General features: G+C 48.2%; 1 protein-coding gene across 1 annotated transcript in view; it reads right to left on the bottom strand.

Moving 5' to 3' along the window:
* Window positions 1-1,891: 1,891 nt before the first annotated feature.
* Window positions 1,892-15,000, bottom strand: part of LOC119458928 (uncharacterized) — a 45,852-nt gene continuing 32,743 nt past the window's right edge. The window contains exons 3-4 of the mRNA XM_049670018.1: window positions 5,046-5,184; window positions 1,892-2,102 (exon numbers count right to left, since the gene is read on the bottom strand). Of these exons, the coding sequence (XP_049525975.1) occupies window positions 1,921-2,102; window positions 5,046-5,184 (321 nt within the window). The 3' untranslated portion in view covers window positions 1,892-1,920. The remainder of the gene's footprint in view (window positions 2,103-5,045; window positions 5,185-15,000) is intronic.

Below are 15,000 nucleotides of genomic sequence, written 5' to 3'. Positions count from 1 at the left end.
ATCCATCCATCCATCCATCCATCCATCCATCCGTCCATCCATCCGTCCGTCCGCCCGTCCGTCCGTCCGTCCGTCCGTCTTGGTCGTTCCATCGTCGTAGTTAAAGCTTCGTCATCTGACTCTCGTCATGCCGTCATCGTCAGATCTTGTACGCCTACTAAGAGAACCAAGTTGTCTAGTAGCTTGGGCCAATACTTATGTGCTATTAGTCGTGATGCCGTCGGGGTAGTTACATTGTGATCATAACTAGTTTGTAATCCAACTCTCGTCATGCCGTCGTTAGCACACCATCTGCAGTCGTGATGTATCCATCGTCATACCGTCGCCGTGAGGCCGCCATGGTAATTTCATCATCGTCACTCCACTTTCGCCATGCCGTCATTGTCACTCCATCGCCGTCACACACTAGTCGTCAAACAGTCGTGATACAGTCGGCGTCACACACTCGCGGTCATCCCATTGCCCTCATGTCATTATCATTCTATTAGCGTCATTGCGTCGTCATCATACAGCCATCGTCATGCATTGGTTGTCATACATTCTTCGTGATGCCATTGTCGTCATGCCATCGTCGTTACAAAGCCGTTGGCATGCCAATTCCGTCCTGACGTCGTCGTCACGCTGCCATTTACCACCGTCATCACTTCAGACACGTCTTCCCATTGTCTTCATGCCGTCATAGTCGTACCACCTTTGTCTTTTCATTGACGTCGTTCGTTCTACATCATTCTATCACAATCATGTTGTCGTCGTTCCATCGTTATTATGGCGCTGTTGTCATGCCATCTTCGTCCTGTCACTGCGCCATCTTCAGACAGTCGCAGTCGTGCGTCCGTTCTCGTACTGTCGTCGTCATGCCGTCGTGGTAGTGCCATTGTCATCATTCCAGCTTGGTCATCCAATTGTCGTCATACCATCTTCGTTATACCATTATTCTCTAGCCACCCTGGTTACACAATCATCATAATTTCGGAATCATGACGTCATTGTCGTCATGACGTTGCCGGCACACCGCCTTTGACGTTCCATCGTCGTCCTTGCGTCGTCGTCATGCTCATGGGCGACCTTGGCAAGCGACTGCCATAGCAACGTTGGCCGATACGACAGAGAGTGCGCCACAGGTAGGCGAAGCAATGGAGGTCGCAGATTTACGACTACAGGTTTTCAACAAGTGTGACTTGAGCAACACTGTGTGTCGTTAGATTGCTTGAATGTTAATCGCATTACAGTCGACAGTCATCGTGAGATGGGTTCTGCAATAATTTATTCTTTAATTTATGCCCTCTTGAAAGCGGCGACAGGATGTTCTAAAATAAGACACAAACTGTGGGGTATGGCGACACAGTTTTCTGCCATCGCCTCAGGAGTAACGTTGCCGCAACAAAATGACATCAGGCTTACACTAAAGATTGAGCGTCGTAATGACAATACGGTAAATCGCGTGATAAGAGCTTCCTGCCGTGACGGCAGCTTTAAGTCTAAAAATGGGTCAATACTTTCTGTTGACACAACCTTTCCTGGCGCTTTCTGTAATGCTATAAATGCGAATAGATGTAAATAAATGGCTGGTATAATTTGTTTTGTATTTCTAAAATATGCACCAAGAATCTGCAAGGTTATGGCAATTCTTTCTAGCACTCTTTCTTGTCACCTAAAAACAAATGACGGATATTTTGACCTGGCCGGCTGATTGTGAGATGTTCCAGCCATCGTCAGCAATCGACAGCGCTACAACGGACATGTCTTGTTTGGCTCATTGTTCTGTTCATTTTCCTTAAATATGTCAGGCCTCCTTGATAATCGACAGGCAATGTGTTCGAAAGTAAGGTAACCTCCCCTTGAGTAAGGAAGGTACTTTTATTTTCAAATAAATAAGCAACGTGTAGGACTGTCGGCACTGCTTCGGCTTCTCGTGCTTCTCTAGATGACGTTCACCTTCCTCGGCTTAGTACCTGCAAAACGCTTAGGCACGGCGTTGGCTCCCAGAGGCCCTCGCAGGCCGAAGCGATGCCCGATGGCGACGTCAGCGCAATTGCGGTACGTCTCCTGGGGTCCACAGCCGAGCGCCATCTTGCCGTCGCCGCAGTCGCCCCAGTTGTTCGCTGCGGCGGAATCACAGAGCACGGGTTATTACGGTGAATTAACTTGGAATTCTGTCCTTTAAATAAGTAAGCTGGAACACCTCAATGATATTTAGGTTGTAGAAGCTGAATGCGTATACACATCTGTAATAGCGTAGGTTGTAACCCTCTTCACGTTCCCGTTCCCAGCATGCGAAGTAGTAGGCATCCTACAGAAACTACATGAATAAACGTGGAATTGCAAAAAAAAAAAAAACAGCTGTTACTTGTACGTAACAACGAATGTTCACTCTGCACAAGCAATGCATTGACATTGAAGATAAATTTACACTCTTTGAGCAAAAGGCTTTCGGAGCGTGGGATCCATGAAAAAAAACAACTAATTTGTAGTGCCAAAATTATGCACCCCAGAATTGGAAACTGTACAAATATACTTCTTTGTTCGATTATCACACATTGACATGAATTTTAGGTTTATTGTCAAAATGGAACAACATATAGCGATTTTTTTCCTTTCCAATTACGAATTCCGAATTATTTTGTGTTCGGCTGCACATTTTTCTATGAGTTGGTCATGAGAAGTTTTATAAGAGATTGGACTTCTCCATTCACACGTGATCAGCGCTTAACTCTAGCTAAGTGCTAGGTATACTCTACCCTTTTGTTGATGTTCTAAGTTGCAAAAAGTGACATACAGGGGCGCGAGTTGTTCTGCACTATTTACGCACTTTTTACCTACACATGGAGGTACAGAGAAAAAAAATACTTGCAGCTCTAGCCATGTCCTTTGATAATATTATCATAATAAAAATAATAATAAAACAGAGACTAATCCCGTTAGGCCGCAGACGAGTGCAGCGGGCGCTTCAATACTGGTCATCGAAATTCCCGCAGAAATGTTCTCATTGTTGAATGTTTCCAGACTGCCCAGCTGAGTAACATTGTCAAAGCAGCGAACTATTTTCTAATGTCGCATAGCTTTGCCGAAACGAGTGTCCTCTTCGGTCGTTTGCTTTGAACTTTTCCGAGATCTGTATTTTAGACAGCATAACATAAACAGTTACAGTGTCCTTTAGCATGCCGGCAGTACTCATCGCAAGAACAGCTAGGTATGGGAATGACAAACTGAAGCACGCCTAATGCATTTCTATGTTGAATATTCGAAAGCGAACGTAACACCAAGGCTGCATAGATAATGGTCATCTGAAAAACTTGCTTTCCGCAGTATTTTAGAAATAAAGCATCGCATAAACGCCGAATATTTTTTTTTTTACACAGGCCCCCACTTTCCCGTAGAAATTTATTCGTAGCGAATACGGCGGTCGCGCAAGTCCACTTTACTTGCAGGACAGATACTGTGTCACTTCGGTGAATCAAGTAGGCAGAAGAACTAGGCAGCAAGCGTGAACCATGATGTGCGCATTTGCTACAGTGAAATGGCTACAAGGCATAATGCAGCGTGTGTTAGTGCAGCGTGCAGCACTAACAACACGGACATCACCGAATTACTTTACGTGCATTAACCTGAAGGTGCACATATACGAGCTACCGTTATTGAGTTATTATGGCAAGAAAACAATGGCAAAGATCCAAAAACAGTACACAGCGCTGACTATCAAGTGAAAAGTGATTTGAGCGGCCGCAATGTATACACCACTGTCGGGTGGACGAAAATTATCTCTTTTATGTGCCTTCCTCCGCCTAGCGAGCTTCCGCTGCAGAACTGATAACACCATTTTACCTTATCTTCGTGATTGTTTATTAAATAATAAATATGGGAAGTTTGGTCACACAGACGATTGGTTATCCAGAAAAATACGCAAAAAAAAAACGCAAAAAAGAAGAAATGTGATAAAAATAAACACTGGTAAAATCTACCAAAATGTATCAAGACACTAACAGAGGCATTCAATAGATCACAGAGCAAGTGAAAGAAATAAAGAAATAAAGAAATAAAACCCTGTAAGACTAAAAGAATAGCATAAGCATGAACAAGTCATGGGAACACAGAGTAAATAAAAATGCACATGAACTACAGCTCCCAAGGGAATTCTCAAGTAACTGCCTACAAGAAAATCAAGTACAACTTTGAGAGATAATTTCTGTTTAGTAGGGCACGATCAGAGCCTTACAGACAGAAAGGGCTTCGAATGCGTTCATACGAGGGCAAAATATATCTCGCTGCTGGTCATGTTGTGGGCAATCAGAGAGACAGTGTTTAAGAGAAGCTTTTATTGCGCTGCAGTTCGGGCACTCAGATGACAACCTTTTCTTCATACGACGCGAGGAATAAGGTGTGCAGATCATTTTGTTTAAGGGGGATAGAAAGGCTGCATTTAGGTGCCGATACCATGATCTGACTAAGAGGCACTTGGTGAACTCGATTAATTGTTACCACATGAGCTTCTTTAACGGGCACCTGAAGCTAAGTACAGAAGCGTTTTTACATCTCACCCCAATCTAAATGCGGCTGCCACGGCCGGCATTGAACCCACGACCTCGAGCTCAGCATCGCAACGTCATCGCCACATTAACTACCGCGGCGGATTGTACAGGCTACCTCGAGGCGTAAGCGGTATAGAAGCGCGTCTGCTATACGGTCAGTCTTCAGGTGAACGCACAAGGAAACAGCAAGAAAAATAGGAAACAAAAGGAAGGTGACGGTTCAGTTTCTCGTTTCTTTACTGTGCTTGCATGGCTACTTCTTTTCTTTGTTTCCTGCAAGTTGACCGTTGTACACGTATATTGCTCCTGTTTTTATGCTGTTTTTTTCCGTATTTTCGCTTGTTCACTTGTCATGTTACTTTATGTGCGATGCGATCCCATTACACGTTATACAATACGTCATCAGTTATCAAATTGGGTTGTCGTATTAGCAAGCTACAAGGGCGCGGAGTAAATAGGCATTGGCAAGATCTACATCGTACTATTGCGTCGTTGTGGCATCGACGCGGCGCCGCTTACCAGATCTCCAGTGCCAGCGCAGGACGCAGTACTCGCAGGTGAGCTTCTCTGGCAGCTGGACCTGAATCATGTACAGTCCGTTGGCGGCGGTCGGCAGCCGGTAGCGGGTCTTTGGTTCGGCACAGTAGAAGGCAGATTTCTGCAAGGCGTGACGAGAAAGTATAGGTACGATGAGGGTAGTGCACATTTAGGAATCCCGTGATGCTCTCACATGGAAGGACGGATCAATATGTTTGGTCCAGGGTCTCACTAACACGCGTGTCATTTAACTATCCGTCTTTAAGCACAATCGGGAAATGAGGTTGTTATCCGCCGTACTCTGCTGGCTGATAAATCTGACCCTCACTAAATCTTGCGCCTGTTGGTCAGTTGATGTGGACTAAAGTAGAATACAAAGGCGAGCTGGTTGATTGAACAAACTGTATGTTCATGATGATGGAAACTAACCTTCCAGATAAGCAACTTGGTTATGAGACACCTTGTGGAGAGTTCGTTAATTAAACTGCAAGGTTTAATGTCCTGAAACTGCCCCAGTGGGTTATGAGGGAGGTCATAGTGAAGGGCTGCATATTAACGCGATAGCGTTAAGGGCCCTATGTCTCAGAAAATCCGGCGTGGGCGTTAAGCATCGGCGTCTGGCGGAAATAATCATGCCGAACCACATCATTCCGAACTACCCCGACCACACAGGCCCTCCGCGTGGCGCAAGGCGTTAGTGAACAAAAATAGAATTTCTCAAAGTAAAATACGTCAGAAAAATCGTAAAGTACGACTTAACCACAACCTACGGACGTGATAGCGTCGGATTGTAATTTGAATATACGAGAAAAAGCCTGACAAGCAGCCAGGGGTTTTGAATGCTATCACGCTCCACTCTTAAAGGCGAAGCTTAAGCGTCCTCCAATTCTGATGGTGTTTCGCTGTACTTTGGTTCTAGGCAATATTGAGGGGAATGTTGAAAACCGAGCCTTTCTAAATTTTAAGTTTGACCACCTGTGGTTCTGTAACGTGCACTTAAATAAAAACACACGAGCGTGTTTCAATAATCCCCCGTCGGAAAGCAACCGCTGCGGCCGGGAATTGAAACCGCGATCTCGTGCTTAGAGGCAATATCCACTGAACAAACATAGTGGGTGGTTCACTTCTGTAGCAGACTGCATTTAGTGGCTGACTACGACAAGCAGTCTGCTTAGAACGTAAAGCGCGTGCTTTTAATAGACACTTTTAGAATAGCGTTTGTCGCCTTACGTAAGTTAAACGTAAGCAGCTTTGAGGGATGTTACGGTGCACGTTCTTTCAGGGCTTTTAGTTTACCATACGAGAACGCGAACGTAAGGAATATGTTATAAAACGGGGCGCAGTCTGGTGCGTCGTGCTAAACGTATCCAAGCCAAGACAATCCATTAGCAACCATCCTGCTGTTGCTATGCGGACGCGTCTCGTGAGTTTTACGGCCGCTGGAATCGGCGAACAATCTCAGAAATTGGACACGCTATGTACTCATAACTAACGTTTCAGGTGAGTTTAGAGAAAGCGAAAGTTGATTTCAATAGTTGCTGGTGAAAAACGCGAGTGAGAGCGTAGCCATCACGAGTATTCGTGCTGAAGCGGGGGCCAGGGTACGCCATGTTCGACAACGCTATCTCTTAGCGTCCGTAAACATTACGAACGTTAAACTTGCCAAATAAAGTAAGTTATCATAGCGCACGTAAACCACAGAAACCTAATTACGTTCAGAGCATGGGTAGTGATGACAATGCTATTTCTTTACGTACGTAATCCGTTTACGTTTGGCTGCAAACGCTAAACTAAAGCTGTCTAATGTAGAAAAAAAGATGCCTCGCAGTCTGGTTTTCGTTGGGTCCCTCTGCATATAAGTGTGATGTCACAAATTGAGCAGTGCATGGTTAAAAATATTAGGGAGACGAAGTTTATTTCGGAGAACTATAGTACAACGGGATAGTTGGTACTGGTTCACTAAGAATACGAAAAATGTGCTAAATAACACTACAGTGAGAGGTAAACCATAGGACACTTGAGGTATAAGTGTGCCCATCCCGTATCTTTCTTTCAGTGTGTTGTTAAACTAAATGGAACTGCTGCTTAAATCATCCACATCTTCAAAGCTCCTTGCTCGGATCTGTGCCCGCTCCACATTGTTCGTGCAAATACGAACTTTAACCTGCTGAGCTCTCAAACGTGCAGAACAGGTGGCGTGGCGAACTAAAGTATATAATCACTTTCTCGGGTCTCTCTCTGCACGGCAAATGGCTGTGCGGGAAGCGCTCGAATGCAGGGGTATTTATCTATTGACCCCTACCCATGAATGCTGGAGCAATGGCACCATCGCCAAAAGTGGCGGGCAGTGACTTCGCACGCCCTTTTGTCATGTCTAAATGCCTACGGCAAGGAACCCACAATGGCAAGAACTGTATGCTGAGCCTGTCTGTGCATATATACTTGCTGAAAAAAGAAATGAATAAACAGTCGAAAGTTTGGCGCTCCCCTTGACCCAGTCCTTCCTTCATTTTTTTTTGTGCAAAGCGACCATATATGGTCAACGGTATGACACGAACTGACTAGCCCAGCAACAAGTTTAATTAGTATAGCAAGACCATTTCACACCGCCTGTGACTTGGGCGGATGCGGTGCCAAGCATTCCTCAAAGGAATTGGGGAGCGCTGTGTCAGTGCCCCTTCATTGTCACTGTGCGATAAAGAAGTGCAATATTTAACCACATGATTTGCATATTGTTTGTTGGAAGCTGAGTCCTGAACACGTGCTACCCTTCTGTTCTTTCTATTGTGCCTTAGCGTGGTATTTAAACCTTGGTTATGTGCGCAATAAAATTGTTGTAAGTCAGCGCTCTTTTCTGTCCCTTCTCTCTCGTTTCCATGTAGATCGTCGCGCTGCTAACCAAAAATGCAAAATCCTCAAAGAGAGAACAGCTCAGTCGTCGAAAGCTCATAAAGGCCAGTGTAGTGACAGCGTAGAATTCGACAAAAACGCTGCTGTGACGGAGCGCTTGTAAATGGCCGGTGCGCGTGTCAGTTCTGATATTCAATGAGAGCGGGCCTGCGGAGAAATTTTTCAGAAACGTGACGACAGAAATTAGAGGCACTCGTGCAGCGAGAAATCGCTAAGAATGTGGGGAGGGAAATATGAGAGCGAGATCCATGATGGGAAAGACTGCCGGGTGCTTGCCTAAAGTCTAACAACTCTGCTAAAGAGATTAGGCAGAACCCGGTAGGTGGTGGCTTAAATTCAGTAGTAAACTCATTGGCTAGGGGAATGTCGAGGCGGCCCAGCAGTTGCCACCTCCCCTTTTTATCTGTTTACTGAAATGTACTTAAAGGCTGCATGGAGTCCATTCCTTTCTGTCTAGGCTGTAATTACTAAACTGGTAGATCAGTGAGACTCCGTATAATGTAACGCTAGTGTGAGTCATAACCACTTGGTGGTCGAACAGTTATTTACTCGAACCCTATATAGTACAACACGAAGAAGAACGAATTGTAAGGCTACCGGTGGCCCCTATTGAAGCGAAACTTTGGAAGCCAACTGATTCCGGCCGACGTCTAGGGGGGAGGTAGGCGGTGAAAGGGGGAGCTGCGTCTCACCCGGTCACCCATACTCTCTGACGGGTGCAAATAAAGTGCTTTCTCTCTCTCTCTTGGGGCCCTAAACGTAAAACTATCCCCCCCCCCCCCCCCCCCGGTCTGTTTTTATTCCAATCTCCTGACGTCAAATTTACGTAAACGCTGACGCAAACATTGGGCGGTAACCCGCAGGGTTATTTGAAAAAGCCAATCAAACGCGCTCCTCGTCTATAGGAGGTTACTTTCATGGTTTTCAAAGCGAATAGCATTGCCTACATTGGGCAGCTTTTCTTGTCGAATTGGCTGACAAGAGGCGAGGAGGCAGCTCATGTGTAGATGGTTTCGATGGTGGCCAGCCAGCCCAGCGAAAGTGGATAACCGGACAAAGAGGGTTGTGCCGACGTCTCTGATTGGTCTGCTTCTCCTTACTTTGCTTGCGGTGGCTGGTCCAAAATCGCGGCGGAGTGCAACCGAAGGTTAAAATTGCCACCAGAATGTATCCTCAGCAAAGAAGAGTTGGCAGAGCGATGTCGTATTCGTTCCGAAAGGGCTCGATAGCGTTATACAGCCACGCAAATTTTTAATTATACGCAAAGAAATCCATGCTTCGTGGCAGCTCCGAGTAGATAGTGCCAGAGCGATCGGCGGTCAGCCATATCTCTTATTCCTGTCGGAACGGGGCGGTCTCCAGTTATTAAAAATAAATTATGTTTTGTTCGGCATATTAATGCGTTTTTAACGTGTGCACGTCACTTTGATGCGGTGAGTGTTCGTGGTTTTGTGACTTCGCGTGACAGACAGGTGTAGTGGGTGCAGCCCGAAAACGTTTGACCAATAGCAGAGCGCTAATGGCGAAAATGCGTTGAAGCAGAAATAATAATTTTTCTTTCGTTCGGTCTAATCGTGTATAGTCAGCGTGCAAACATCATACTAGATGGGGCGTTCTCGCTGTTTTCGGGACGTCGCGTGACCGACAGGTGAAGTGGGGGTGGCCCGAAAATGTTTTGACCAATCGTTGAGGACTGATGGCAGAATTGGAATAGCTTGACGTTAGAGCGTGCTCTTAAGGCATCAGAGAACGCTTCGTCGACGCCGCGGAGTACAGCGATGGAAAGACCTTTGCCGTCGTCGTGGTCGACTCCAGCGGCAAGCTTTCCAATAGCGCTTCAATTCGCACTTCAGACCCCGAAGTCGCCGAGCAAGCCGCCATCGCCCTCGCCCTGCTAGACGGTCGTGGGTCTGAGATCTACAGCGATTCCAAAACGGCAGTTAGGGCTTTTCAGAAGGGTCGCATCGCCGAGCAGGCTGCTCGTCTTCTTGACGTCTCCAATCCGGATGCTCTCACGCATCATTCGATTCACTGGTTTCCCGCTCACGTAGGGTCGGTCGAGGGTGCTCTCCCGAACCTCAATGAGTCTGCTCACGAGGCTGCGCGCGACCTCACCGACCGCGCTTCCTCTGTAAGGAGAGCCGACACCCCTCCCCCCTACGGCCACAGGGATGCTCCCGCTACTCACAACGAGGTGACAAAATTTTTCTACATGTCCAGAAGGGTCTTTCCACCCCCTCACCCCAAATTGAATAGGGCGCAAGCTGTTTCGCTTAGACTTTTACAGACCGGCACATATCCGTGTCTGGCCGTTCTGCACGAAGTTTACCCTGACGTATATCGCGACGACGCCTGCCCATCCTGTGGGCATACCTCCACTCTAGCACACATGCTCTGGGAGTGCGGGTCGAGATACCCCAAGTTCAGCAAGGATGAGTGGGACTCGCTTCTGCGTAGCCCCGCTCTAGACAAGCAAATCCTGGCTGTCCGGTGTGCCCGCGACCGGGCTGGTGGGCTAGACCTGCCGGTCCCGACGTGGGACTAGCCAGGTGCGCGACGAGTTCGCGTCCTCGCCGGACCTGTAATAAAAGTTATTTCACTCACCACTCACTCACTCATAGCGCCCTTGGTTACATTGTCTATATATATATATATATATATATATATATATATATATATACATCGCGTGTAGTAGAGTGCCGTGGAGGTAATTGTACGTCTGAAGTCGACGTATTATGACGGCTTTTTCTTCATTAAGCTTGCAGTGTGGTATCGGATATTGAAAATCACAAATTCGACGGATTAGAATCCTTACACAAGACGGCAACAGGGTAGTGATAAGGTGATGATACTATTCCAATTATATCACTTTCCGACCAACCACGTTAACTTAGTGGCTATGACATATATATATATATATATATATATATATATATATATTGTAAGGCAGCAGCACAGCTGTTGTCTCGTCGCCTTTATTTGGCTGAGCCACGCGCTGAACGAAGACGACGCGCACAGTGATGATGATTATGTACAGGTGAAGAAGATGAAGGATTAATATTTTGCTCACACTAATTACCCCCTCGCGCGAAAGCGGCCAACCTGGCCGCTGGTTATAGCGGTGCGGCACGTCGTTGGAAGCGCTTTAGGGGCGAAACGTGGACAATTTCTGTGCCACGGTAGCGGCCATCGGAAGGCGTGACAACGGGAGTGACGCGGTAGTTCACTGGCGAAGTTTGCTCTACAACAGTGTAGGGCCCTTTAAAACGCGACTGAACTTGTCGCATAGGCCAGGAACTCGAGTGGGTGTCCACAATAACACTTCATCGCCGGGGCTGAACTGAACGACGCGGTGAAATGCATCGTAGCGAGTCTTCCTATCCTGTTGACTTGCCTCGGTGTTGAGGCGGGCGCGATGGCGACACGCGGCAAGGCGAGATATTAACTGCTCACTCAATGACGCCGACGATTTCACGGGGGCATCAAAAAAAGAGACGTCGAGGAGAGAGGTCGGTTGACGCCCGTAAACTAGAAAGAATGGTGAGTAGCCAGTAGTGCGCTGTGCAGCGGTGTTGTAGGCAAAAGTCACGAATGGCAGGATGGTATCCCAGTTGGTGTGGTCAGCGTTGATGTACATAGAGATCATGTCAGAGAGAGTTCGATGGAAGCGCTCTGTGAGGCCATTAGTCTGAGGATGGTAGCTGGTAGTCGTCTTATGGATGGTGCTGCATGTGCGGAGGACGTCCTCGAGTATCTTCGACAGAAACGCCTTGCCACGGTCACTCAAAAGGACGCGTGGCGCACCATGTCGTAGAAAGATGGCTTCCAGGAAGAAAGTCGCAATCTCCTCCGCGGATCCTGAAGGTAGCACAGCTGTTTCGGCGTACCTGGTCAAGTGGTCAACTGCAGTGACGACCCATCTCTTGCCGCTAGCTGATAATGGCAGCGGTCCGTAGAGGTCAATCCCGATGACTGCGAATGGAGCGTCAGGACAGGGAAGAGGTTGCAGCAGTCCAGCCGGAGGTGAAGTGGGCCGTTTTCGGTGCTGACAGAGCGAGCAAGACGCGACGTATTTCGCTACGCAGGTGGCAAGTCCAGGCCAGGAAAAACGACTGCGGATGCGTTCATAGGTCTTGTGAAAGCCGAGATGTCCAGCCGTGGGATCATCATGCGCACCAAAACGACGGGTGACGACCAAGGGCTGGCGGAGGGGCGGATGATATTTCGCTCGAGCATGTCGGCAACATGCTTGTCGATTATCTCGCGTTCGGCGGAAGAAACGCGATAGGGTCGACGGCGGACAATAGAACTTCCATCGACGTGTATGCAATGAGTTGCCGCTGAAGTCTGTCCCAAGAGAGGTGAGTGTACGTCGAAGGAAGATTTATGTTTCGACAACAAGGCCAGTAGTTGATGTGCTTGCTGTGGAGTCAGATCCTTACTGACTGCGCTGGCGAGAGCAGTAGCAGGAGCAGCAGCTGTAGGTGGGCGTGGTTCTGCAGTACCAGTACTCGAAGCCATCACCGAGACAGGCTGTGTGTCCACACCGCAAACCACGACAACACCTTTGGGAAGCAAAATCGGCTCATTTGTGACGTTGAATACTGTGAGAAGGGCCGTGCCGTTGATGAATCGAACGAGACTCGACGCTAGTGCAATTCCTTTGGAGAGGCAGCGGGCTGATGGGGTGACTAGAACATCGCCATTGTCAATTACGTCGGAAGCAATCACAAGAAGTTGCTCGTGGCCAGGTGGGACCACACAATCGGCTACGGTTCGCAGACGGTGGCGGGACTGAGGCCCCTTGTCGGTGTCATCGGTCTCGCGCATGTGGACAAGGCGCTGTCGGCAAGAGATGAAAGCGGCAGCGGCAGAAAGAAAGTCCCAACCAAGAATGAGCATATAAGCGCAGGAAGGCAGCACTGCGAACGGAATATGGTGGCGAATCCCATTAATAAAAACTCGAACGGTACACTGTGCCGATGGCAGTATCGTAAGGTTATTCGCGCTACGTAAAGGAGTGCCATGGTAAGGTGTAGTGACCTTGCGTAGACGAGAGCACAAATCGGCATGAATAATAGAAATAGCGGCTCCCGTATCAACTAATGCTCGAACAGGCACACCTTCAGCATACACTAATAACAAATTGGCCGGGCTCTCAGGAGGTGTTGTTTGTCCGAGCGGTGCAGTTTTTGGAGAGGAAGCTTTGGCGGCCAATTCTAGTTTTCCGAGTGGTAGTCGGTATGGGTGACTGGCTGGAGAGGCGATGTTGAGCGTCGGAGAGGGGAAGGAGAGCGGCGGCGTCCTGGACGGTAGTTTCGAGGAGCGTCGGATGGAGCGGGTGGGGAGAAGGAACGTGTTGAAGGGCGGCGCTGGTATTGGCTCGGAAAGGACATCAGATCCCTCTCGTAAGCATCGTAGCCGCGGCGTTCGTCCTGCTGGCGCTTTCGACAAAACCGCGAGATGTGGCCTCGAATGCCACAATAATAACAGATTGGGCGGGAGGAGCGCCAGGGGGCGTAAAATGCAGGTACAGGTGCACGTGGTGTAAAGGCTGCGATGTCGTTCTGAGGAACCGGAAGGGCACGCTGAGCGACGGAAGGCTGCATGGCAGCAACTTGGGCGTACGTGAGTGGCGGATTTGGTGGTGTCGGAGGGTCAGGGCGTACAGCGGAAACCAAGGAAGACAGCTCGTCCTTGATGATGTCTCGTAGCCCAGTGGACGTAGAGTGAGCTGGAGGAGCAGCAGAGCACGACAGGCCTTGTGCTTGAAGCTCTTGACGGATCAGAGCCCGAATCAACGTGCGCAAATCGGCATCCGAAGAAGGTCGCGTGTCACAGACGTCTGGTTGTAACCGGATGGCTTGTAGGGTATCCAGATGCTGGCAGGTCGCGATGACGTCGTCTACGGTGGTGGGGTTTTTAACTGCTAGTGCGTTAAACGCAACGTGTCCAATGCCTTTTAAAATGTGTCGAACGCGATCGGTCTCGCTCATTGCCAAGTCGACGCGGCGGCAAAGGGAAAGGACGTCTTCAATGTACGAAGTGTACGTCTCCCCTGGTTGTTGCATGCGCGCATCGAGCTGCCGCTTTGAAACTTCAGAACGGATGGATGGCGTTCCGAAAATCTTCCGGACTTGGTGCTGGAAGGTGGTCCAATCGGGCAAGGCCCTCTCGTGGTTAAAGAACCACGTCTTCGCGACATGGGACAGGTAGAAGGCGACGTGGCGAAGTTTCTGAGTGTCGTCCCAGTGGTTGTACTCACTCACCCGGTCATAGTTCTCCAGCCAGTCCTCGACGTCGTCGCGCGGGAGACCAGAGAATATAGTGGGGTCACGCTGCGGGGCGGTAACGGTCCATACGGAGGCGGCTGCTGGGGGGAGCAGCGGGGGTGATGCCGGAGGCTCCGGGTTGCGGTACTTGGGTCATGGTAGTGGACAGGCGGAGCAAACGGCGACCCGAACGAAGCTCCAGTGGAACTCGACGGCGTAGAGGTCTAGGGGATCGAAAGCAATCTCCACCACTTTGTAAGGCAGCCGCACAGCTGTTGTCTCGTCGCCTTTATTTGGCTGAGCCACGCGCTGAACGAAGACGACGCGCACAGTGATGATGATTATGTACAGGTGAAGAAGATGAAGGATTATTATTTTGCTCACAATATATATATATATATATATATATATATATATATATATATATACTAATTTATTTCAATCATACTTCAGGCTCATCTAGGTCCAAGCAGGAGGGCTTAAAGTACGAAAAATCGAAAAATATTGCACACGTATTCAGGAAACAAACATATCATTATAAAGTTGTAAACGCGCGACATCAGTCTTTAATCTGTTCTAAAGAATCAGTACTGCTTAGCAATGATAATGGTACAGTTCTCCATTCAACAATAGTGCGGGGATAAATGAAAATTTGAAAACGGTAGTTTCTGCCGGATAGAGAGTTAAAGATTCCGAGTGATGATAGCTTGTTAACTAACCGTGATGCGAATGAGCGGATATATGGGTTAGGGCGG

This window comes from Dermacentor silvarum, chromosome 7 (assembly GCF_013339745.2).
Source record: "Dermacentor silvarum isolate Dsil-2018 chromosome 7, BIME_Dsil_1.4, whole genome shotgun sequence".
NCBI lineage: Eukaryota > Metazoa > Arthropoda > Arachnida > Ixodida > Ixodidae > Dermacentor > Dermacentor silvarum.
Note: the sequence above shows the minus strand (reverse complement) of the source record. Positions and strands in the feature narration are given on the sequence as shown.